A 21,961-nucleotide genomic window follows, 5' to 3' on the forward strand; every position below is an offset into this window, starting at 1 on the left:
GCGGAGCGGGCAGAGCCACACCCCCTCCCACAGAGTCACGTGACGGGCGGAGGGCGGAGTGACGTCGCTCTGTGACGTCACCGTGTGATGTCACCGCCCACAGTGCCTTCCCCGTGATGCCAAGAGGGGGCGGGGCCAGGGTGAGTGATGTCACCGAGCCACACCCGATAGGGTCACCCCGATGTGTGACGTCACAGAGGCACAGCCCCAATGCCTGACACCCCCGTCCCGTGACGTCACAGCCCCACATCCTGAAACTGTGACATCACAGGAGCACACACCCCCATCCCGTGGCGTCACAGAGCACCCCCCCATGCCTGACACCCACAACCCATGACGTCACGGCAGCACGCACACATCCTGTGACGTCACTGGGCCACACCCCCAATGTGTGACGCCCCCAATCCCTGACGTCACAGTTCCCAGCTGGGCAGGGGGTGGGAGAATCAGCTGGTAAAGCCCCCCCAACGGAGTGAGATAAAGGCACGTCCCTGAAGGAAAAGGGAGAGTTTGGGATGAACAAGGAAAGAGAAAGAAAAATAAAAAATAAAAAAAATTTGTTTATTTGCCCCTTGGACACTTTTGACTCGGCCGCGCTGGGGGCGCTGGGAGGGGAATGGGGGGCACTGGGGGCACTGAGAGGGGCATGGGAGGCACTGGGGGCACTGGGAGGGGCATGGGGGGCACTGGGGGCACTGGGAGGGGCATGGGGGGCACTGGGGGCACTGGGATCGATGGAGAGGCACTGGGAAGGGCAACACAGTGCCCCTCAGTGCTCCCAGTGTCCCCCAGTGCCCTCAGTGCCCCCCAGTGCTCCCAGTGCCCCTCCCAGTGCTCCCAGTGTCACAGCACGTTCTCGTAGCTGTCACTGGAGTCCCGGCGGCGCCCGCGGGGTCCCAGCAGCTCCGCGTAGGTCACCTGGGGGGGGTCACTGTGGGACCCTCCGCGGGCTGCTGGGAGAGAAACCGGTTGGGGGGACCCGTGGGAGGGGTGACACCATGTGGGGGGCATGTCCCTGTCCCCCCCCCCGTGGGTGAGGTGTCCCTGTGTCCCCCCTCCAGCCCCCCCATACTCACCCCCTGCCCGCTCGGTGACCACGATGTCGCTGTAAAGCACCTCCCCCTCCTCCTCCGGGGGGGTTTGGGGGTCCGGGGGGGCCCTGCGGGAATAAGGGGGGGTGAGGGGGGTGTTCCTGGGGGAGGGGGAAAATGGGGGTCACGGCACGAGCCCCCCCCCCACTCACCTGTCCTGGGTTTTCCTGGAAGCTGAAAGAAAAAAGGAGGGGGTTCGATGTGACTGGGGGGTCCCCGGGACCCCTGAACCCTCCTAACCCCCCCCCGGGACCCTTGAAAGCCCAGCGGACCCCTGACCTACCCCCAGGACACCCAAGCAACCCCAAAGCCCCCCCAGAACCACCCCGGTACCCCCGACACCCCTGGAACCCCTGGGCCCCCTGAACCCCCAGAACCTCGAGCTTGGCAGGGAGGGGTGACCCCCCAAACTCCCCCAGGATCCCTGAAGATCCCCCCAGCTCCCTGCACGACCCTCCAGGACCTCCCCACCCTCCCCAGGAGCTCCCAGTACCCCCCCAGGATTCCTCAAGGCCCCCCATGGGACACCCCAAGAGTTCCCCTAAGACCCTCCAAAATCCCCCCCGAGCCCCCCAGGGCCCTGAGCCGAGGTCATGGGGGGCTCAGTCCCTCTCAACAGGGTCTGTGGGTGCCACCCCATCACCCCCAAACTGGGGGGGCTTCCCCCCACCCCAGGACCGCTGTGTCCCCCCCCCCCCATTGTCACCCACCCCGGCGGTGCCACCGGTGCCACCCCCCGATGACACCCAGGAGCAGGAGCAGGAACAGGAGGGACCCGCCGACCCCCGCGGCCACTGCTGGGGACAGAGGGGGACACAGAGGGGTCACCTGTCACCCCCGAGGGGTCCTGCACCCCCGGAGACCCCGGGTGACCCCACCCGCGCCCCGTCCCCTCTGTGCCACCACCGGGGACGGAGCGGGGACAAACCAGGATCACCCAGACCCCCCCCCAGTGACCCCACCCGTGCCCCGTCCTGTCTGTGCCCCCCGGGGACACAGAGGGACAAACCAGGATCACCCAAACCCCCCCAGTGACCCCACCCGTGCCCCGTCCTGTCTGTGCCCACCGGGGACACAGAGGGACAAACCAGGATCACCCAGACCCCCCCCCGGTGACCCCACCCGTGCCCCGTCCCGTCTGTGCCCCCCGGGGACACAGAGGGACAAACCGCCGCGCCCCGTCACCCCCACAGCGACCCCGTGTCCCCCCACCTGCGTCCCGGTGTCCCCGCGGTGTCACCAGCAGGGCCAGCTCGGGGCTGATGGCCCGGAACACGCGGTGCCCGTCCAGCTGGTTGGTGGCCACGCAGCGGTAGGTGCCGGAATGTCGCGGCTCCGCGTCCCCGAGGGCCAGGAGGGGCCCCCGGGCCACCTCCCGCCCGTCCCGCAGCCACCAGAAGGTCACGGGGGCCGAGCCCGCCCGCACCGAGCAGCGCAGGGTCACCGGGGCGCCGGTGCCCACCCGGTGGGACGGGGGGTCGGCATCGGCCACGGGGGTGACGGTGGCGTTGGCCACGGGGGTGATGGTGGCGTTGGCCACGGGCACTGCGGGGGGACGGAGGGGTCTGAGGCCGGAGGGGAGGGATGGCTGGGATGGGGGGTGGCTGGGATGGGGGGTCACCCCCAGCCCGGGGGTCCCGCTCACCCAGCACGGTGACGCGCAGGGGGGGGCTCTGGGCCGCGCTGTCCCCGTCGGTGACCCGGCACTGGTAGTGGCCGCTGTCCTCGCCCCCGACGCGCAGCTCCAGGCGGGGGCCGGTGCCCAGGGGCGCGGCCGAGCCCCCCCGGTGCCAGGAGAAGGACAGGGGGCCTGTCCCCGCGGCCACCGCGCAGCTCAGCGCCAGCAGGTCACCCAGTGCCACCCGCCCCCCCGGGGGCTGCGCCGACAGGGACACCCCCGAGACTGGGATCCCTGCGGGGGGGACACGGGTGGGAGGGGGGACACGGCGGGGGGGGGGACCCCAGTGAGGGAGAAGGGACCCGGGGAGGGGTGGGGGGACCTGGGGACCATTGAGGGACCCCAGGGAGGGACAGGAGACCTCAGGGGAGGAGAGGCAGAGGGGCCTCAGGGAGGGATGTGGGGGCTCAGAGAGGGGTGGGGGGACCCCAGGGGCAGATTAGGGGACACAGGGAGGGGGGGAAGGACCCGGGGCTGGAAGGCAGAGCAGAGGGCGGAGCGGGGAGCCGGGAAGCGGAGTGGGATGTCGGGAGGGAAGGGGGTCCCCGGGGGGGCGGTGGGGGTGTCCCCCCGTCCCCGCACTCACTGCGCACCGCGAGGCGGAGCCGGGCGCTGCTCTTCCGCACGGAACCGTCCCCGGAGCGCACCTCGCACGTGTAACCCCCCGAGTGGGAGACCCCCACGGCGGGCACGTGGAGCTGGGGGGACCCCTGCGGGCCCCCCACCAGCACCCCGTCCCGGTAGAAGAGGTGCAGGAGGCGGGCGCGGGGCCGCAGGGGGCTGGGGGGGCTGCGGCACCGGAGGTTCAGGGGGGGACCCCTCGGTGGGCCCGGAGGGACCCTCCAGCACCGGCACCGGGAAGAGCTCTGGGAAGGAGACAGGGGATGGGGGGATGGTGAGCAAGGGTCTGCTGGGGAGGGGCCGTGGGGGTGTCGGCTCCGGGCTCCGGGGGTGCTCACCGTGCACCGTCACTGTCACCTCCGCCAACTCCAGGAAGCTCAACCACTTGCCCCCGCAGTGGTACCGACCCTCGTGGTGCAGCTGCAGCGGGGACAGGGACAGCTCCGTCCCCTTCAGGTCCTTCCCCTCGTGGTAGAACCGCACGTCGGTGACAAACCTGTTCCGGGCTCGGCAGCGCAGGGTCACGTTGTCCCCCTCCAGCAGCGGCCCCGCCGGGACCTGCAGCACCAGCCAGTCTGCGGGACACGGGGGGCCCGTCGCACCGGGGACCTCGGGGGGGTCCCGTCACACCGGGGACCTCGGGGGGGAGGGTGTTCCCATGGCACTGGGGGCGCTGGCAGCAGGATGTGGCAGGGGTGCCCAGGGGTGCCTAGGGGTGCCCAGGGGTGCCGGGGTGTCCCCGAGCGCACCAGAACGTCACACGAGGGGGGTGACACCCACGGAGCCCCCCCAGACACCCACTTCATCCCCCCTCACCGTCTGACACGAGCACGGCGGGGCTGTACCCGGTGTCGTCTCTGTGACACTCGTAGGTGCCTTCCTTGGTGACAAGGACACTGTCGCGTCCCTTCTGCCCCCAGGGCCGCCCGTCCTTGAACCAGGTGGTGTCCCCGGGGGTCCCCGAGCCCTGGCAGGTCAGGGTCACCTCGTCCCACAGCACCGCCGGCGTCCAGGGGGGATCCAGCAGGAGCTGGGTGGTCCGGGCGCCTGCGGGTGACAGGGGACACCAGCCTGCCAGGGCCACCGCGGGGCTGGGGACAGCGGGGCGGGGGACATGCCATCCCCCCCCCGAGGACTCACCAGCGAGGATCAGGGTCTGGGCTGGAAGGGAGAAGTGAGAGGGGCTGGGTGGGGGTGGCACCACGGGGACAGTGGGGGCTGTCCCCAAACTGTGCCCGTGGGGACACCGGTTCTCGTGGGAAAGTGATGGGGGACGGTCCCCAAGAGGTCCCTGGAGGGATCAGGGGACGTGTTTGTGCCACAAACCACATCCAGGTGGGGAGGGGGACACTGGGGACACCCCGGGCTGAGGGGGGGACGTGGGGACACAGCGGCAACCCCCGGTATGGGGGCACCATGGACACCCTGGGGATGGGGACATCATGGGTCATGGTCACCCTGGGGATGGGGACACTGGGGAGACACCCTGGACATGGGGATGTCATGGTCACCCTGGGGATGGGGACACCACGGACACCCTGTGCTGGCACAGAGCACCTCCACCAGCCCCAGAGCCCCTGTCCCCACAGCCACATCCCCCTGTCCCCGTGCCCGTGATCCCATTCCCCCTGTCCCTGTCCCCACAGCCACATCCCCCTGTCCCCCTGTCCCCACAGCCACATCCCCCTGTCCCCGTGCCCATGATCCCATTCCCACGACACCTGTTCCCACAGCCTGTCCATGTGGTGTTTGTGTCCCTGTCCCTACATCCCTGTCCCCCTGTCCCCCTGTCCCTGTCCCCAGAGGTGCTCCAGACCCATGGTGCCTGTCCCCACACCCCTGTCCCCCCATTCCTGTCCCCCCGTTCCTGTCTCCCCGTTCCTGTCCCCAAAGCCACCCCCCTGGCCGAGCTCTGGTGGCCTTGGGGACCCCAGGGGACACTCACCCCACAGGAGCAGTGCCACGTCCCCGGCCATCCCGGTGCCCCCCATCCCGGGTGGTGTCACACCCTGCCAGGGCCACCTGTCACCTCCCCGGGGCTCCTGGGGACAAAAAGAGGAAGGAAACGGTGTCACTTCTGTCACCCACGTGGTGGTGGCACAGGGTGGGGACAGAGTGGGGGCACAGCGGGGACAGGGTGGGACATGGTGGGGACACATTGGGGATACATGGGGACATGGTGGGGACATGGGGGGGATATGGGGGGGTATGGGGGGACATGAGAGGACATGGGGGGACACAAGGGGTACATGGGGGGGTCGAGGGGACATGGAGGGACGTGGTGGGACATTGGGGGGACACAACAGGGACATGGGGGGGACATGAGGGGACATGGGGGGACATGGGGGGACATAGTGGGGACATGGGAGGACACAGTTCGGACATGGGGGGACACAGTGGGGACACGTGGGGACATGGTGGGACATGATGGGACATTGGGGGGACATGGGGGGACATTGGGGGGACATGGTGGGGACGGGGGGACATGGAAGGACATGATGGGGACATTGGGGGACACAGTGGGGACACGTGGGGACGCGGTGGGACATAGGGGGGGACATCGAGGAAGACGGTGTGGACACCGTGGGGACACGGAGGGACATCCAGTGACGTCACTCCACCGCATGACGTCACTCGCAGTTCCCCCTTCTCCCCGCTGGGCGGCGCCACCCCCCTCCCTCCATCGATCGCTCGGCGCTCTCTCGCTCCCCCCCCCCCCCCCCCGGCAGGACGCGCAGCCGAGCGCCGAGATGAGCCTGGCGGAGGGTCGCGCCCCGCGCAGAACGGCCGGGAACCGGCTGTCGGGGCTGCTGCAGGCCGAGGAGGAGGACGAGTTCTACCAGACCACCTACGGCGGCTTCAACGAGGTGTCTGGGGAGAAGAGGGGGGAGCGGAGAGAGCGGGGGAGCCGGGAACGGGGTGTACCGGGGGTACCGGGAGGGGGGGGGGCAGGAACCGGCTGTCGGGGCTGCTGCGGGCCGAGGAGGGGAACGAGGAGTTCTACCGGAGCAGCTACGGCGGGTTCGACGGGGTGTCTGGGCAGAGGGGGACGGGCACGGGGGGTCCCGGGGCACGGGGGGGGCTGCGAGGGGACCGAGACCCCTCGGGGGGCTCCGGGGGGCAACCGGGATGATCCATCCCCGTTATCCCGCAGGGATCCGGGGATGGCGAGTCCCGAAAGGAGCATTCGGGATCTTTGTGGTCTCTCCGTGCTGACCCATCCCCGTTATCCCGCAGGGATCCGGGGATGACGAGCCCAGGGGGGATCTCCCAGGGTTCTCCATACTCACCTATCCCCCTTATCCCGCAGGGATCCGGGGATGACGAGTCCAGGGGGGATCTCTGTGGTCTCTCCATGCTGATCCATCCCTGTTATCCCACAGGAATCCAGGAATGACGAGCCCTGGAGGGATCTCTGTGGTCTCTCCATGCTGATCCATCCCTGTTATCCCGCAGGAATTTGGGGATAACAAGTCCCAAGGGGATCTCTCCAATCTCTCCATGCTGATCCATCCCTGTTATCCCACAGGAATTTGGGGATAACAAGTCCTGAGGGGATCTCTCCGATCTCTCCGTGCTGATCCATCCCCGTTATCCCGCAGGAATCCGGGGATGACGAGTACCGGGGGGAACACTCGGACACGGAGGACGAGGTGGACTCGGACTTCGACATCGACGAGGGGGACGAGCCGGGCAGTGACCAGGACGAGGCCGAGCCCCGGCGGCGCCGCCGCGTCCTCACCAAGGCCTACCGGGTACGGAGAGCTCATCCTGGGAAAAGTGGGGCCAAATCCATGGATTTGGGGATTCCTTGGCTCTTGGCTGCATCCTCACCAAGGCCTACTGGGTATGAGAGCTCATCCTGGGAAAAGCGGGGCCAAATCCATGGATTTGGGATTCCTTGGCTCTTGGCTGCATCCTCACCAAGGCCTACCGGGTACGGGAGCTTATCCTGGGAAAAGCGGGGCCAAATCCATGGATTTGGGGTTTCCTTGGCTCTTGACTGTGCCCTCACCAAGACCAACCGGGTGTGGAGAGCTCATCCTGGGAAAAATGGGGCCAAATCCATGGATTTGGGGTTTTCTTGGTTCTTGGCCACGTCCTCACCAAGGCCTACCGGGTGCAGAGAGCTCCTGCTGGGAAAAGCAGGGCCAAATCCATGGATTTGGGTGTTTTTCTTGGGGCCAAATCCATGGATTTGGGTTTTTTTCTGGCTCACGGTCTGGGTCTCGTCCCGCAGGAGCCCCTGAAGAGCCTCCGGCCCAAGAAGCCGGAGGGGCCCCGAGGGGGATCCCAAAAACCTCGGGAGGTGAAATCCATCCCTCTGGAGCTCCAGGATGACGTGGGAGACAGTGAGTGTGGAATGGGAATGGGATGGGAATGGGCAGACGGGCTGGGAGTAGGGACATTGGGGTCTGGGACGGACATGGGACCCTTTGGGAGAGCTCCCGGGGAGCCAGGTTGGAAACGGGGTCCTGGAGAACTCCAAGTGTTGGGATGGAAATGGGATCCTCTGGGAGAGCTCTTGGTGACCCAGACTGGAAATGGGGTCACGGTGATCCAGGCTGGGAATGGGATCCTCTGGGAGAGCTGGGAATGGGATCCTCTGGGAGAGCTCCCAGTGCTCCAGGGGTTGGGAATGGGATCCTCTGGGAGAGCTGGGAATGGGATCCTCTGGGAGAGCTCCCAGTGCTCCAGAGGTTGGGAATGGGATCCTCTGGGAGAGCTCCCGGTGCTCCAGAGGTTGGGAATGGGCTCCCAGGATGCTCCCAGTGCTCCAGAGGTTGGGAATGGGATCCTCTGGGAGAGCTCCCAGTGCTCCAAGGGTTGGGAATGGGCTCCCAGGATGCTCCCAGTGCTCCAAGGGTTGGGAATGGGCTCCCAGGATGCTCCCAGTGCTCCAGGGGTTGGGAATGGGCTCCCAGGATGCTCCCAGTGCTCCAGGGGCTGGGAATGGGCTCCCAGGATGCTCCCAGTGCTCCGGGCTGGGCGTGCTGCCCCGGGACGTTCCCGGTGCCGTTCCCAATCCCGGTTTTCCGCAGGCAGGAAGCACATGCGCCAGTCGACCACGGAGCACACGCGGCAAACGTTCCTGAGGCTCCAGGAGCGCCAGGTCCAGTCCAAGAGGAAAAAAGGGGGAACGAGCTACGAGAGGCCCCTGACCCAGGAGGAGCTGCTGGAGGAGGCCAAAATCACAGAGGAGATCAACCTGCGCTCCCTGGGTGAGCTCTGGGATCCGGGAATGGGGCTGGGATTGTGGGAATGGGGCTGGGATTGTGGGAATGGGGCTGGGAATGTGGGAATGGGGCTGGGAATGGGGCTGGGATCCGGGAATGGGGCTGGGAATCACTGAGGAGATCAACCTGCGCTCCCTGGGTGAGCTCTGGGATCCGGGAATGGGGCTGGGAATGGGGCTGGGATCTGGGAATGGGGCTGGGAATCACTGAGGAGATCAACCTGTGCTCCCTGGGTGAGCTCTGGGATCCGGGAATGGGGCTGGGATCCTGGGAATGGGGCTGGGATCCTGGGAATGGGGCTGGGAATCACAGAGGAGATCAACCTGCACTCCCTGGGAGAGCCCTGGGATCCTGGGAATGGGACAGGGATTCTTGGAATGGCACAGAGACCACTGGAATGGAGCCAGGGATGGGGAGGGGAATGGGATCCTTGGAATGTCACAGGGATGCCTGGAATGGAGCCAGGGGGAAAAGGGATCCTTGGAATGGCACCAGGATCCCTGGAACAGAGCTGGAGGGGGGGAAGGGGAAAGGATGCCTGGAATGTCACAGGGATCCTTGGAATGGAGCTGGGATGTGGGGGGAGGGGTCCTTGGAATGGCACAGGGACCCTGAGGATGGAGCTGGAGGGAAATTGGATCCCTGGAATGGCTCCAGGACCCTGGAATGGCACAGGGATCCCTGGAGTGGAGCTGGGAGGGAAAAGGGATCCTTGGAATGTCACAGGGGCCCCTGGAATGTCACAGGGATGCCTGGAATGGCACAGGGACCCCTGGAACAGCGACAGGACCCCCTGGAATGGCACAGGGGATTCTTGGAATGGCACAGGGACCCCTGGAACAGCGCCAGGACCCCCTGGAATGGCACAGGGGTCCTTGGAATGGCACAGGGACCCTCGAGTGGCACAGGGATTCTTGGAATGGCACAGGGATTCTTGGAATGGCACAGGGACCCTGGAATGGCTCCAGGCTCCCTGGAGTGGTGCAGGGCCCCCTGGAATGGCTCCAGGACCCCCTGGAGTGACACAGGGATTCTTGGAATGGCACAGGGATCCTTGGAAAGGCGCGAAGCCCCCTGGGATCTCACGGAGGTGCCCGGAATGGCACAGGGCCCCCTGGAACGGCTCCAGGCCCCCTGGAACAGCTCCAGGAGCCGCGTCCCCAGGGTGGGGGGTGTGAGCCAGGCCCTGACCTTTCTCCCCCCTCCCTTCCCGGCCCCCATCCCGCCGTTCCCAGAGAACTACGAGCGCCTGGAGGCCGACAAGAAGAAGCAGGTGCAGAAGAAGCGTCAGTGCGTGGGGCCCGTGATCCGGTACCTGTCCCTGGCCATGCCCGTCATCCCAGAGCCCCCCCGGCACCTCCTGGACGTCGAGGGGTCAGTGGGGACCCCCCCTCTGATTCCTGGGGTGGATCCAGCCCTGAGGGAAAGGGGGGAGAGGGAGGGAAAGCACCTGAGAGAGCCCGAGTTCCAACATTCCGGCGTGGGGAGCCCACCCTGGGGGTCTCCTGCCTGGGGGCTGAATCCCGACCTGGATTCCTCTCCGGGCTCTGTCCTGCCACGGGAAGGGATGAATGCCTTGGACCCCCCCAAATCCCAGTCTCGGGAGCAGGTTTGGCAGCTGAGCCCACCCTGGGGGGCCCCCTGGGGGCTGAATCCCATCCCGAATCCCAACCCAGGGATCCCAAACCAGATCCCAACCCAGATCCCAACCCAGGGATCCCAACCCAGGGATTCCCTGCACCTTGGAGCCCTCAAATCCCAGACTCCAGTCCTGGGGGGAAGGCCCTGAATTCCAACCCGAATCCCAACCCAGGGATCCCAACCCAGATCCCAACCCAGGGATTCCCAACCTGAATCCCAACCCAGGGATTCCCTGCACCTTGGAGCCCCCAAATCCCAGACTCCAGTCCTGGGGGGGAAGGCCCTGAATTCCAACCCTAATCCCAACCCAGGGATCCCAACCCAGGGATTCCCCACCCCTCGGATCCCCCCCAATCCCAACTCCCACCCCCTCCATCCCACTTTAACCCTCTCCCTCTTCCCTCCCCCAGGCTGGAGCAGGACCCCCCTCCTCCTCCTCCTCCTCCCTCCTCCTCCGACCCCTCTCCCTACGGGAAGTGCTCCCGGACCTTCATCTCCTTCAGCGACGACGAGACCTTCGAGCGCTTCTTCCCGAAATCCAAACCCCCGCGGCTGCCGGTGCGGGAGCTGTGCCCGGTGACCCACCGGCCGGCCCTGTACCGGGACCCCGTCACCGACATCCCCTACTCCAGCATCCGGGCCTTCCGCATCATCCGCGAGGCCTACAAGAAGTACATCACGGCCCACGGCCTGCCCGGAGCCTCCCTGGGAATTCCGGCGCCTCCCGAGCCCGGAGCCGCCCCCGGAGGAGCCGCCGCGGCTGCGGCCCGGCCGGGAAGGCAGAAGATCGTCATCAAACAGAGCGTTCCCAGCGCCTGAGCCCGGGGAACGGCGGGAGAATGGCGGGAGAACGGTGGGATAACGGTGGGAGAATGGTGGGATAATGGTGGGAGAATGGTGGGAGAATGGTGGGATAACGGGAGAATGACCGGGATGGAAATGGGATAAAACCGGGATAGCGCTGGGGATGGCAGGGGTGGGAGAGGGATAACAGCTGGGATAAAAATGGGATAAAACCAGGATAACACCAGGGGATGGCAGGGATGGGAGTGGGATAACAGCTGGGATAAAAATGGGATAAAACCAGGATAACACCAGGGGATGGCAGGGATGGGAGTGGGATAACAGCTGGGATAGAAATGGGATAAAACCAGGATAACACCAGGGGATGGCAGGGATGGGAGAGGGATAACAGCTGGGATAGAAATGGGATAAAACCAGGATAGCGCCGGGGATGACAGGGGTGGGAGAGGGATAATAGCTGGGATAGAAAGGAGATAGAACCAGGATAAAAACAGGATAACACCAGGGGATGACAGGGATGGGAGAGGGATAACAGCTGGGATAGAAATGGGATAAAACCAGGATAGTGCCAGGGATGGCAGGGATGGGAGTGGGATAACAGCTGGGATAGAAACGGGACACAACCAGGATAACAGTGGGGATGGGAGCGGGATAACAGCCAGGATAGTGCCAGGATAGAAATGGGATAAAACTGGGATACAACCAGGATAGAAATGGGATACAACCAGGATAATGGTGGGGATGGGAGCGGGACACAGCTGGGATAACGTTGGGATAGAAATGGGATAAAAAGGGGATAAAACCAGGATAACACCGGGATACAGCAGGGATAGAAACACACTGGATAAAAGCAGGATAAGACAGGGACACTACTGGGATGCACCTGGGATCCCACTGGGATACACCTGGGATCCCACTGGGATGCCCAGGGATGGATTGGGGACATGGGGGGTCCCGACCCCCCGGCAGCGGCGCTTCCTTGGGTTTATCCCGTTCCAGGGGCTTGTTTTCCCGGGGGGGGGGGGGGTTTATCCCGTGACAGGGTTCCGGATTTTTGTAGGTAAAAAAAATAGGAATAAATGGAAGTTTTGGCAGAAGGGAAGTGCGAGGTTTGTTTGGGGTCGGCGGTGGGAGACCCTACAGTAAACACGGGGGGTGGGGTCGGGGTTTTCCGGGGGATCCTAAACAAGGGAGGGGGTGGGATTCCCTGTTTTCCTGGGATTCCCTGTTTTCCTGGGATTCTCTGTTTGCCAGGAGACCCTACAATAGATGTGGAGGGGGGTGTTTTCCAGGAGACCCTACAATAAACACAGGGCGTGGAATCCCCTGTTTTCCCAGAGATGCTGCAGGAAGCGTGGGGTGTTTTTTTTGAGGAGACCCTACAATAAACAGGGGCTGTGTGGGATCCCCTGTTTTCCAGGAGACCCTACAATAAACGGGGGGAACTCTCCCGTTTTCCAGGAGACCCTACAGTAAACACAGGGCGTGTGGGAACCCCTGTATTCCAGGAGACCCTACAATAAACACACCTTTCATTCCCAGCTGCTCCCAACCCTCCAAACGTGATCCGGGGAGGGAAAACACTCCCGGGAATCGGGGGGGGGGGGCGGGAATCCCCCCCGAGGTTCCGCCCGTCCCGGTGCATCCCGGGCAGGTTTTGGGGTGCGCGGGGGCCCCCCCGGGGCCGGGGTGGGGCCCCCCCGGGGCTGGCCGGGCTCGATAAGTGCCGGGCTCTGGGATATGTGATCCAGCCCCTCCCCGGCGCAGAATAAATCGCTGATCTCATGCCCTGCGCGGCCGGAGCCCTTTGGCTCAGCCCCGGGACTCGCTCCAGGCAGGATCCGGTACCGGGGGGAGGCACCGCGGGGGGCAGGGGGCGCGGAATTCCCACCGGGACAAGGGATTTGGGGGGATTTGGGGCCGTCGGGAGCCGCCTTTTCCCGGGGGAGCTCCCACCCTGCAGCCCCTCCCCGGGGGGCTCGGGGCCACCTCGGGGATCTTTGGGGAGGCACCTTGGAGTGCCCCCAGTTCCCAAATCCCAAATCCCTGTTCTGGAGGGCACGGTATTCCCACTGGGATGTGGGATTTGGGAGGGCCGGGTCCGTTGGCAGCCGCATTCCCAGGATCTCCCACCTGGTGGGATCACTCAGGGGGGGTCCTGCCCCCCTCCCGGGCTCTGTCCCACCCTCGGGGGGGGTTGGGGTGGCACCTTGGGGCCCCTCTCCCAACCCAAATCCCAAATCCCGCATCCCAAACGATACCAGTTCCTGTGGTCACCTGCAGCAGCTCTGGCAGCCCAGGGGGGGCTGAGCCCTCCCAGGTGTGTCCTCTCTGATTTTGAGGATGCAGGTGGGGACACACACACCCCTCAATTTGGGTCCTTTTTTGGTGGGGGCACAACCCACCTGTTGGGGATTCACATCCTCAGCCTTTCCCTCTCCTGCTTCCCAAGGATTTTGGTGGGGCCGGAGGGGGAATCCAGGTGGTGCTGGTTTGGGATGAGCCCCGTCAGGCAATGGTGGGGGGGTCCCTTGGGGGGGGACGACTCAATTTTCCCCAAGCCAAGCCCCCCAGACCCCCCACCCGGGACCCCCCGATCCAGCAGGGACCCAATTCCAGGAGGGTGGTGGCACAAGGGAGGGTCACCGTGAGGGGAGGGGGTGTCCCCACGGCACAGGGGGGTCCCCCCCAACCCCTAAACCCCCCGTTCCCCCCCCAGGACCCCCCCATCAGCCATGACATCGTACCGGGAGGACCTGGAGAAGTACCGGGACATCGATGAGGACAAAATCCTGCAGGAATTGTCCCCCGAGGAACTGGCCCAGCTGGACATGGAGCTGATGGAGATGGACCCCGAGGTGGGCTCGGGGACAGCTCGGGGGCGGCCCTGGGGACACCGGGGACCCCCGTGGGTGACACAGGTGTGTCCCCCCCTCCTCCAGAACGTGCTGCTGCCGGCGGGGCTCCGGCAGCCGGACCAGACCCAGAAGAGCCCCACGGGCCCCCTGGACCGGGAAGCGCTGCTGCAGCACCTGGAAAAGCAGGCGCTGGAGGCCGAGGAGCGCCAGGACCTGGTGCCCTTCACCGGCGAGAAGAAAGGTGTGGGGACCCCCGGGGGACACGGGGGGGACACATGGGGGACACATGGGGGGGACATGGGGGGGACATGGCAGCAGGGACAGGGGGGTCGGGTATATTTAGCTCGGCCTGGCCGGCAGGGTCGGGTGTCCCGGGCGAGCTGGGCCCCCGCCAGCCCCGGGCAATGTCACCCCCCTGTGCCAGCCCCGGGCACGGCCCCCCCGGCAATGTCACCCTCCCCAGATGGTCACCCCCTGAAATGTCACTTCCTGGCAATGGCACCCCATAAGGTGGTCACCCGCAGCAGTGCCACCCCCTGGCAGTGTCACCCCCTGAAATGTCACCCCCTGACAACGACACCCCCCAAGGTGGTCACCCACAGCAATGTCCCCCCCCAGCACAGCCCCCCCCGGCGATGTCCCCCTCCCAGTGCCACCCCCAGAGAGGCCACCCCGGCAATGCCACCCTGTGGCAATGCCACCTGTAGCATCCAGGACATCCCCTGGCAATGTCACCCCCCCGTGGGGCCACCCCCTTCCGTGTGCCTCCCAGTAAGGCCACCCTGGCAATGCCACCCCTGACGATGCCACCCCTGCTACAATCCCCGCACCCTGGGCCAGGTCCCCTCCTGGTGGTGGCCACGTTCCCATAAGCCCCATCAGCCACATCCCTTGGGCCACCACACTGGTGTCCCCGGCCAGTGTGACCCTGTCCCTGTGCCACCATCCCCGCTGTGACCCTGTCCCTGTGCCACCATGCTTGGAGTCCCCATGTCCCAGTGCTGCCATTCCCAGTGTCCCTGCCCAGCGTTCCTGTGTCCCTCCACCATTCCCAGTGCCCCTGCCCAGTGTGACCCTGTCCCCGTGCCACCATTCCCGGTGTGACCCTGTCCCTGTGCCACCATTCCCAGTGTGACCCTGTCCCCGTGCCACCATTCCCGGTGTCCCTCCTGGTGTCACAATGTCTCTGTGTCCCTGTACCACCGTTCCCAGTGTGACCCTGTCCCTGTGCCACCATTCCCGGTGTCCTCATGTCCCCACTCCTGGTGTGACATGGCCCCATACCCAGGGAAGTCGTTTGTCTCCCCATCCCCAGTGTCCCCGTGTCCCCATTCCCGGTGTCCCCGTGTCCCCATCCCCAGTGTCCCCGTGTCCCCATCCCCGGTGTCCCCGTTCCCGGTGTCCCCGTGTCCCCATCCCCGGTGTCCCCGTGTCCCCATTCCCGGTGTCCCCGTGCCCAGGGAAGCCGTTCGTGCCCAAGAACCCGACGCGGGAGATCCCTCGGGAGGAGCAGATCACGCTGGAGCCGGAGCTGGAGGAGGCCTTGGCCAACGCCACCGAGGCCGAGATGTGCGACCTCGCCGGTGGGTCGGGGGGCTGGCACAGGGATGGGCCTTGGATGGGGGTGTCCCCTCAGCCATCCTGGCATGTCCCGAGGGGACAGGGGTGTCCCAAGGGGACAGGAGTGTCCTGGTCACCCCCTGACCACCCGTGTCCCCCCCCAGCCATCCTGGGCATGGCTCAAGGGGACAGGGGTGTCCCGAGGGGACAGGGGTGTCCTGGTGACCCCCCTGACCCCCCGTGTCCCCCCCCAGCCATCCTGGGCATGTACACCCTGATGAGCAACAAGCAGTACTACGATGCCATCTGCAGCGGGAACATCTCCAACACCGAGGGCATCAACAGTGAGTGACACGGGGACACGGGGCGAGGGACACACCCCCGGGACAGGGGACATGGGGACACAGGACAAGGGACATGGGGACGAGCCCCCAGGACATGGAAAACTGGGTCCCCGGGGCTGCCTGGGTGAGATTTGGGGCCCAAACCCCCTCTGGGATTCCTGTGACCCCCCACACGCGTGTCCCCGTCCCATGTGTGTCACACGTGTCCCCACATGTCCCTGTCCCCTTTCACATGTGTCCCCCACACGTGTTCCCGTCCCTGTGTGTTCCATGTGTCCCTGTGTGTGTCACACATGTCCTTGTCCCCTGTCCCACCTGTCCCCATCCCCATGTGTGTCACACACATCCCTGTCCCTGTGTCCCCCATGTGTCCCCCACGTGTCCCCATCCCTGTGTGTGTCACACATGTCCCTGTCCCCGTGTGTCACACATGTCCCTGTCCCCTGTATCCCCACGTGTGTCCCAAATGTCCCCATCCCTCTCCCTGTGTCCCCCCATGTGTCCCCACCCATCCCTGTCCCATCACACGTGTCCCTGTCCCCTGTATCCCCATGTGTGTTCCCATCCCCACCTGTGTCACACACGTCCCTGTCCCTGTGTCCCCACCCCTGTCCCTGTCCCCATGTCCCCCCGTGTGTCCCCATCCCTGTCCCTGTCCCCATGTCCCCCCGTGTGTCCCCACCCCTGTCCCTGTCCCCGTGTCCCCCATGTGTCCCCACCCCGTCCCTGTCCCCGTGTCCCCCGTGTGTCCCCACCCCTGTCCCTGTCCCTGTCCCCGTGTCCCAGGCGTGGTCAAACCCGACTCGTACAAGCCGGTGCCGGACGAGCCCCCGAACCCCACAAACGTGGAGGAGACGCTGCAGCGGATCCGGGACAACGACCCGGCCCTGGAGGACGTCAACCTCAACAACATCAAGGTCAGGGACCCACAGTGTCCCCAGCGTGTCCCCAGGGTGACAGGTCCCACCCCGGGGTGTCCCCAAGGGAGTCCTCCCTCTCCCGGGGTGTCCCCACGGGGTTGGTCCCCTGTCCTGGGGTGTCCCTGAGGTGTTTGTCCCCATCCCTGAGTGCCTCCAGGGCACCCCTGGGAGGCTCCTCCTCATCTGGGGACACCCCTGTCCCTTTGGTGACATCCCACACCCCCTGGGTGACACTGCCACCCCCCCAGGTGACAGCCAGCACCCTCTCAGGGATGTCCCTTGGAGCCTCCTCCATCCCCTTGGTGCCACCTCCATCCCCTTGGTGCCACCTCCACCCCCCTGGGGACACCCTGGGGACACCCTGGTGGGCCCCTGTCCCGCTGGGGATGTCCCCCTGCCCCGGGTGACCCCCGGGTGTCCCCTCCCCAGGACATTCCCATCCCCACGCTCAAGGCCATCTGCGAGGCCATGAAAACCAACACCCACGTCAAGAGGCTCAGCCTGGTGGCCACCAGGAGCAACGACCCCGTGGCCCACGTGAGTGTCCCCAAATGTCCCCTCACGGGCTGGGGACAGTCCCTGCCTCACCCCACCATGTCCCCAAATGTCCCCACATGGGCTGGGGACAGTCCCTGCCTCACCCCCGTGGCCCCAGATGTCCCCACATGGGCTGGGGACAGTCCCTGCCTCACCCCACCATGTCCCCAAATGTCCCCTCACGGGCTGGGGACAGTCCCTGCCTCACCCCCGAGGTGACCCCGAGGTGACCCCGCAGGCGGTGGCCGAGATGCTGATGGAGAACAAGACCCTGCAGAGCCTCAACCTCGAGTCCAACTTCATCACGAGCGCGGGGATGAGGAGCATCATCCAGGCCGTGCCCCACAGCCCCGCCCTGGCCGAGCTCCGCGTGGACAACCAGGTGGGCACGGGGACACCCCCTGCAATGTCACCCCCTGTAATGTCAACCCCTGCAGTGTCACCTCCTGCAATGTCACCCCCTGTAATGTCAACCCCTGCAGTGTCACCTCCTGCAATGTCACACCCTGAAATGTGGAGATGGAGATGGGGGACAGGGGAGGGACAGGGGGACACAGGAGGGACAGGGGGACACAGTGGAGGTGACAGGGCTGTCCCTGGGTGACAGGGGAGGTGACAGGAGTGTCCCTGGGGAACACGGAGGGGGGGACAGGGGAGGTGACAGGGCTGTCCCCGCTGTCCCCCCCCCGCAGTGCCAGCGCCTGGGGGACACGGCGGAGATGGAGATGGGGGACAGGGGAGGGATAAGGGGACAGGGGAGGTGACAGAGGCACAGGGGAGGTGACAGGGCTGTCCCCGCTGTCCCCCCCCGCAGTGCCAGCGCCTGGGGGACACGGCGGAGATGGAGATGGCGGCGATGCTGGAGCGCTGCCCCTCCGTGCTGCGCTTCGGGTACCACTTCACCCAGCAGGGCCCCCGCGCCCGCGCCGCCAGCGCCATCACCAGGAACAACGAGCTCCGTGAGCGGGAAAACCGGGAATGCCGCGGGAAAACCGGGAATGCGGGCGGGGCGAGGGGCGGGGAGAGAGAGATCGGACCCGACCCACCCCTTAAATCCCGGGAATTGAGGGGGGGGGGGCGCAGGGACCGGGAGGGAGGTTTGGGATGACCTCCAGGAGTGTCCCCCGTCTGGGCAGGAACTGGGGGGGGATCCCGGGAACTGGGGGGAAAAGGGAATCCCACCAGGAATAGGGGGAAAGGAATCCTAGGAATTGGTGGGGGAATCCCTGGGATTGGGGGGAAAGGGAATCCTAGGAATTGGTGGGGGGAATCCCTGGGATTGGGGGGAAAGGGAATCCCTGGGATTGGGGGGAAAGGGAATCCCAGGAATTGGTGGAGAGGCCCAGGGATTGGGGGGAAGGGGGGCCTAGACCTGACCCCCACACACTCTCCAAAGAGCTTTGGGAGCGCCCCTGAGTCCCCTCCAGGCAGGAACTGGGGGGAGGAATCCCAGGAATTCCCAGACCTGACCCCCCACACACTTTTCTCTCTCCCCCAGGCCGGAAGCAGAAGAAAACCTAAACCAACCCCCCAGGAACGGGAGATCTCTGGGAATGTTGGAAATAAAGCTGGAAAGACACGAATCTGAGACCCCTTTGGGGCAGGATTGTGCCACACGGGATTTTCGGGGTGTTTGTATCCAGGGAATCGGGCACGGGGGGAGTGACACCCCAAAAAGGCACCAGGTGGAGCAGGAAAGCACCGGGATCCCCCAGATCCCCCTTTTCCCAGCGGCTCCCACAGCTCCAGGTGTCCAGGCCTGGGTTCCCGGGGGGATTTGGGGCCAGGGGATTTGGGGCCAGGGAGGGTCACGTCGGTGGCAGCGCCGGGGGCTCGTCCTCGTCCGAGTCGAACTCGGCGTTGCTGTCCTTGACCCACTTCCCGCAGGGATCCTGGATCCACCCGGAGCTGGGGATGGAGGGACCAGTCAGGGGGGCTCGGCTGGGCCTGGCTGGGCTTGGCTGGGGGCATTTGGGCTCAGTTTTGGGGCATTTGGGGCTCAGTTTGGGCTCATTTTGGGGCTCGGTTTGGGCTCAGTTTAGGCTCAGTTTGGGCTAATTTGGGGGCTCAGTTTAGGCTCAGTTAAGGCTCAGTCTGGGCTCAGTTTGGGCTCATTTTGGGCTCGGTTTGGGGCTCAGTTTAGGTTCAGTTTGGGGCTCAGTTTAGGCTCAGTTTGGGCTCATTTTGGGAGCTCAGTTAAGGCTCAGTCTGGGCTCAGTTTTGGCTCAGTTTGGGCTCCCTTTGGGCTTGTTCAGGACTCAATTTGGGCTCAGTTTGGGGCTCACTTTAGGCTCACTCTGGGCTCACTTTGGGCTCATTTAGGCCCGGTTTGGCCCAGCTCACCTGCGCAGGTGCAGGTGGTGCCGCAGGACCCGGCGCCGCTCCGGGCTCAGCTCGTCCCACACCGAGCAGGATTTTCCTTTCCGGGTCGGAGCCTTCGGAACATCTGGAGAGGGAACGAGGCGGGTGTGGGACCCTCTGGAATGGGATGATCCGGGATGATCCCGATCCTGCCCCGGAGGTGCCCCCTGGCTCCCACCTGCCCTCCCGCTGCCGTGTTCCAGCAGCAGGGCTGGGGATCCTCGGGATTCTCCCACATCCTGGGATTCTCCCACATTCCGGAGCGGCTCCGGCACCGTCCGGGTGGTGCCGGCCTGGGAGCTGCTTCCCTGGGCCCTGGGATGGGACAGGGAATTGGGGGTGAGTCCCACAAACACCTGATGGCAGCAAGGACACGGCAATCCCAGAGCTTTCCCCCCTCTCCTCATCCAAAGAATCCCTTTCCCAGTAATCCCAGAGCTCTCCCTCACCCTCCCAGTCCCTTTCCCAGTAATCCCAGAGCTTTACTTCTCTTCCCAGTCCCTTCTCTGGGAATCTCAGAGCCCTCCCTCACCCTCCCAGTCCCTTTCCCAGGAATCCCAGAGCTTTCCCTCATCCCCCCAGTCCCCTCCTGGGAATCCCAGAGCTCCCCCCTGACCCTCCCAGCCCCTCTCCCGGCATTCCCAGCGCCATTCCCGGTGTTCCCGACCCTTTCCTGCGGCAGCAGCTGCTGTAGGGGGCGGATTTCAGGAGGGCGCTCCGGGCGATCCGTCGTGTCCGGGCCAGGAGCGGGGCCTGGGATCCCTGGGAAGGGAGGGAACGGGAGGGACGTGGCTCAGGGGGTGCCACGGGGGGTCCCATGGGTGGGGCAGGTGAGGCCACACCCACCTGCACACCTGGAGCCTCTCCCGGAGCCTCTGGAGCCGGAGCTGGAGCCGGGAGGGAGTGATTCCGGCCGTAGGAACGTTGGAGACCTGGAAAACAGGGATGGGATGAGGGGAGAGGGACAGAGGGACAGGGAAAGGGACACGGGAACAGGGAACGGACAGGGAAAGGGATGTGGGGACCAGGAAAGGGACACAGGAACAGGGAATGGGACAGGGAAAGGGATGTGGGGACAAGGAAAGGGACACAGGGACAGGGAACAGGACATGGGGACAGGGAAAGGGGAGAAGGAAGGGGACGTGGGGACAGGGAAGGAGACACGTGGACAGAGGGACAGAAAAGGGGAAACAGGACAGGGAAGGGCACCCGGGGACAGGGAAGGGGATGTGGGAAGAGGGAATGGGGGGAGAGGGGATGGGAAAAGTGACAGGGAAGGGGACACAGGGACAGCGAAGAGGAGAAAGAAGGAGACACGGAGAGAAGGAAGGGGACTCGGGGACAGGGAAAGGGACACAGTAGGGAACTCAGGGAGAGGGAAGGGACATGGGGACAGAGAAGGGGGCATGGAAGGGGCCCCAGTGCCACCCCCAGCCCCACTCACTGTGCAGGTGCCTCCTGCCCGCCCTGTGCACGGCCAGGGCCTCCAGAGTGTCACACACGGGGCGGTGGGGACACACGGCACAGGCGAACCTGGCAACGGGGACACGCGGGGACACCGTGGGGACACTGCCAGGACCACCCCTCCCACCGTAGGGGTCCCCTCGAGGCCCCCCCAGCCCAAGGCGGGGGTCCCTCACCTCCCGCTCCGCAGCAGCACCGCCTCGTCCTCGGGGATGGAATTGGCCAACAGGTCGGAGACCCGGCGTTTCTGGGGGGGCACAGGGGGCGTCAACTGAGAGGTCACACCCCCCAACGCCCTCCCCCCGGCCTCAATTTGTGCCAAAATGGGTCCTCATCCCTGTCCCCCCCCCCCGGAGCACAGGGACCTTCAGAGCCCTGGGGACCCCCCGTGAGGAGGTTGGGGGGGGGGATTTAGGGGCAGGGAGGCCCAAGGGAAGGGCGGGGAGATTCAGGGAAGGTCTTAGGGGTCGCCGGGGGGGGGGTCAGGGGAGGGCTGAGGGGACTCGGGAGGGTTCGGGAAGGGTTAGGGGGGGTTCCAGGGGGGGCTCAGGCCGCAATACGGGGGCAACTCCGGAGGCTGTGCGGGGCAGCCGGGTCTGGCCCTGGGCGCTTTGGGAGGCCATGAGGGCGGTCCGGGGGGGTCCCAGCCTCACCTGCAACGCCCCGAGCGGCCCCGGATCGTCCCCATCGCGCTTGAAGGACATGGCGGCTCCGCGGTCACCATGGCAACCGAACCTCACTTCCGGGTTCCTTCCTCCCAGGCGGCTGTGCGCGAGGGGCAGCGACCAATCAGAGAGCGCACCGGGCGCCCCCCGCAGCATGATGGGAGTTGTAGTTCTTTCCTC

General features: G+C 65.6%; 4 protein-coding genes across 8 annotated transcripts; 2 read left to right on the forward strand and 2 right to left on the reverse strand.

Annotated features, from left to right (window-relative positions):
* Nucleotides 1–843: 843 nt before the first annotated feature.
* Nucleotides 844–6,997, reverse strand: LOC127465035 (Fc receptor-like protein 3). The gene is given in 13 exon segments (XM_051775523.1): nucleotides 844–950; nucleotides 1,077–1,159; nucleotides 1,244–1,265; nucleotides 1,802–1,888; nucleotides 2,304–2,636; nucleotides 2,737–3,003; nucleotides 3,356–3,581; nucleotides 3,583–3,635; nucleotides 3,729–3,965; nucleotides 4,207–4,437; nucleotides 4,531–4,551; nucleotides 5,336–5,432; nucleotides 6,681–6,997. Coding segments are annotated over 12 exon segments (1,713 nt in total). The 5' UTR covers nucleotides 5,382–5,432; nucleotides 6,681–6,997.
* VPS72 (vacuolar protein sorting 72 homolog) lies at nucleotides 6,103–12,411 on the forward strand. The gene is made up of 6 exons (XM_051775524.1): nucleotides 6,103–6,257; nucleotides 6,993–7,145; nucleotides 7,631–7,742; nucleotides 8,433–8,612; nucleotides 9,863–10,001; nucleotides 10,679–12,411. The coding sequence occupies exons 1-6, from the start codon at nucleotides 6,141–6,143 to the stop codon at nucleotides 11,085–11,087; spliced, it is 1,110 nt and encodes a 369-aa protein (XP_051631484.1). The 5' UTR covers nucleotides 6,103–6,140; the 3' UTR covers nucleotides 11,088–12,411.
* Nucleotides 12,412–12,807: 396 nt separating this feature from the next.
* Nucleotides 12,808–18,905, forward strand: TMOD4 (tropomodulin 4). 5 transcript variants are annotated; one of them, XM_051775531.1, is made up of 10 exons: nucleotides 12,808–12,916; nucleotides 13,792–13,930; nucleotides 14,015–14,171; nucleotides 15,391–15,513; nucleotides 15,745–15,834; nucleotides 16,621–16,751; nucleotides 17,184–17,291; nucleotides 17,530–17,673; nucleotides 18,106–18,250; nucleotides 18,790–18,905. In XM_051775531.1, exons 2-10 carry the CDS (start codon nucleotides 13,808–13,810, stop codon nucleotides 18,810–18,812), a joined length of 1,044 nt encoding a protein of 347 aa, XP_051631491.1. In that variant the 5' UTR covers nucleotides 12,808–12,916; nucleotides 13,792–13,807; the 3' UTR covers nucleotides 18,813–18,905. The 5 variants fall into 5 exon arrangements, with proteins under 5 accessions (XP_051631491.1, XP_051631494.1, XP_051631490.1 ...); XM_051775530.1 differs by having other exon boundaries at nucleotides 12,813–12,906; XM_051775533.1 differs by lacking the exon at nucleotides 12,808–12,916 and adding an exon at nucleotides 13,315–13,392.
* On the reverse strand, nucleotides 18,877–21,887 carry SCNM1 (sodium channel modifier 1). Its single transcript, XM_051775535.1, has 8 exons — nucleotides 21,770–21,887; nucleotides 21,293–21,363; nucleotides 21,097–21,185; nucleotides 20,499–20,584; nucleotides 20,320–20,414; nucleotides 19,831–19,967; nucleotides 19,635–19,737; nucleotides 18,877–19,199 (listed from the first exon to the last, which is right to left on the reverse strand). The coding sequence occupies exons 1-8, from the start codon at nucleotides 21,818–21,820 to the stop codon at nucleotides 19,100–19,102; spliced, it is 732 nt and encodes a 243-aa protein (XP_051631495.1). The 5' UTR covers nucleotides 21,821–21,887; the 3' UTR covers nucleotides 18,877–19,099.
* Nucleotides 21,888–21,961: the final 74 nt, after the last annotated feature.

The sequence above is a fragment of the Manacus candei genome, unplaced genomic scaffold (genome assembly GCF_025592945.1).
Source record: "Manacus candei isolate 608988 ecotype Guabito, Panama unplaced genomic scaffold, ASM2559294v1 h1tg000308l, whole genome shotgun sequence".
NCBI classification, from domain to species: Eukaryota; Metazoa; Chordata; class Aves; order Passeriformes; family Pipridae; genus Manacus; species Manacus candei.

Bases quoted from the DNA above. Each gene is read 5' to 3' on its own strand.
- VPS72 (XM_051775524.1), top strand. From the start codon at position 6,141: ATGAGCCTGGCGGAGGGTCGCGCCCCGCGCAGAACGGCCGGGAACCGG. The intron at 7,743-8,432 runs GTGAGTGTGGAA...GGTTTTCCGCAG, and splicing joins CCAGGATGACGTGGGAGACA to GCAGGAAGCACATGCGCCAG. The intron at 10,002-10,678 runs GTCAGTGGGGAC...TCCCTCCCCCAG, and splicing joins CACCTCCTGGACGTCGAGGG to GCTGGAGCAGGACCCCCCTC.
- TMOD4 (XM_051775530.1), top strand. From the start codon at position 12,857: ATGCCCTGCGCGGCCGGAGCCCTTTGGCTCAGCCCCGGGACTCGCTCC. The intron at 13,931-14,014 runs GTGGGCTCGGGG...CCCCTCCTCCAG, and splicing joins TGATGGAGATGGACCCCGAG to AACGTGCTGCTGCCGGCGGG. The intron at 15,835-16,620 runs GTGAGTGACACG...CCCGTGTCCCAG, and splicing joins CAACACCGAGGGCATCAACA to GCGTGGTCAAACCCGACTCG.
- SCNM1 (XM_051775535.1), bottom strand. From the start codon at position 21,820: ATGTCCTTCAAGCGCGATGGGGACGATCCGGGGCCGCTCGGGGCGTTG. The intron at 21,186-21,292 runs GTGAGGGACCCC...CCCCGTTGCCAG, and splicing joins GTGCTGCTGCGGAGCGGGAG to GTTCGCCTGTGCCGTGTGTC. The intron at 19,200-19,634 runs GTGAGCTGGGCC...CTCCATCCCCAG, and splicing joins CACCACCTGCACCTGCGCAG to CTCCGGGTGGATCCAGGATC.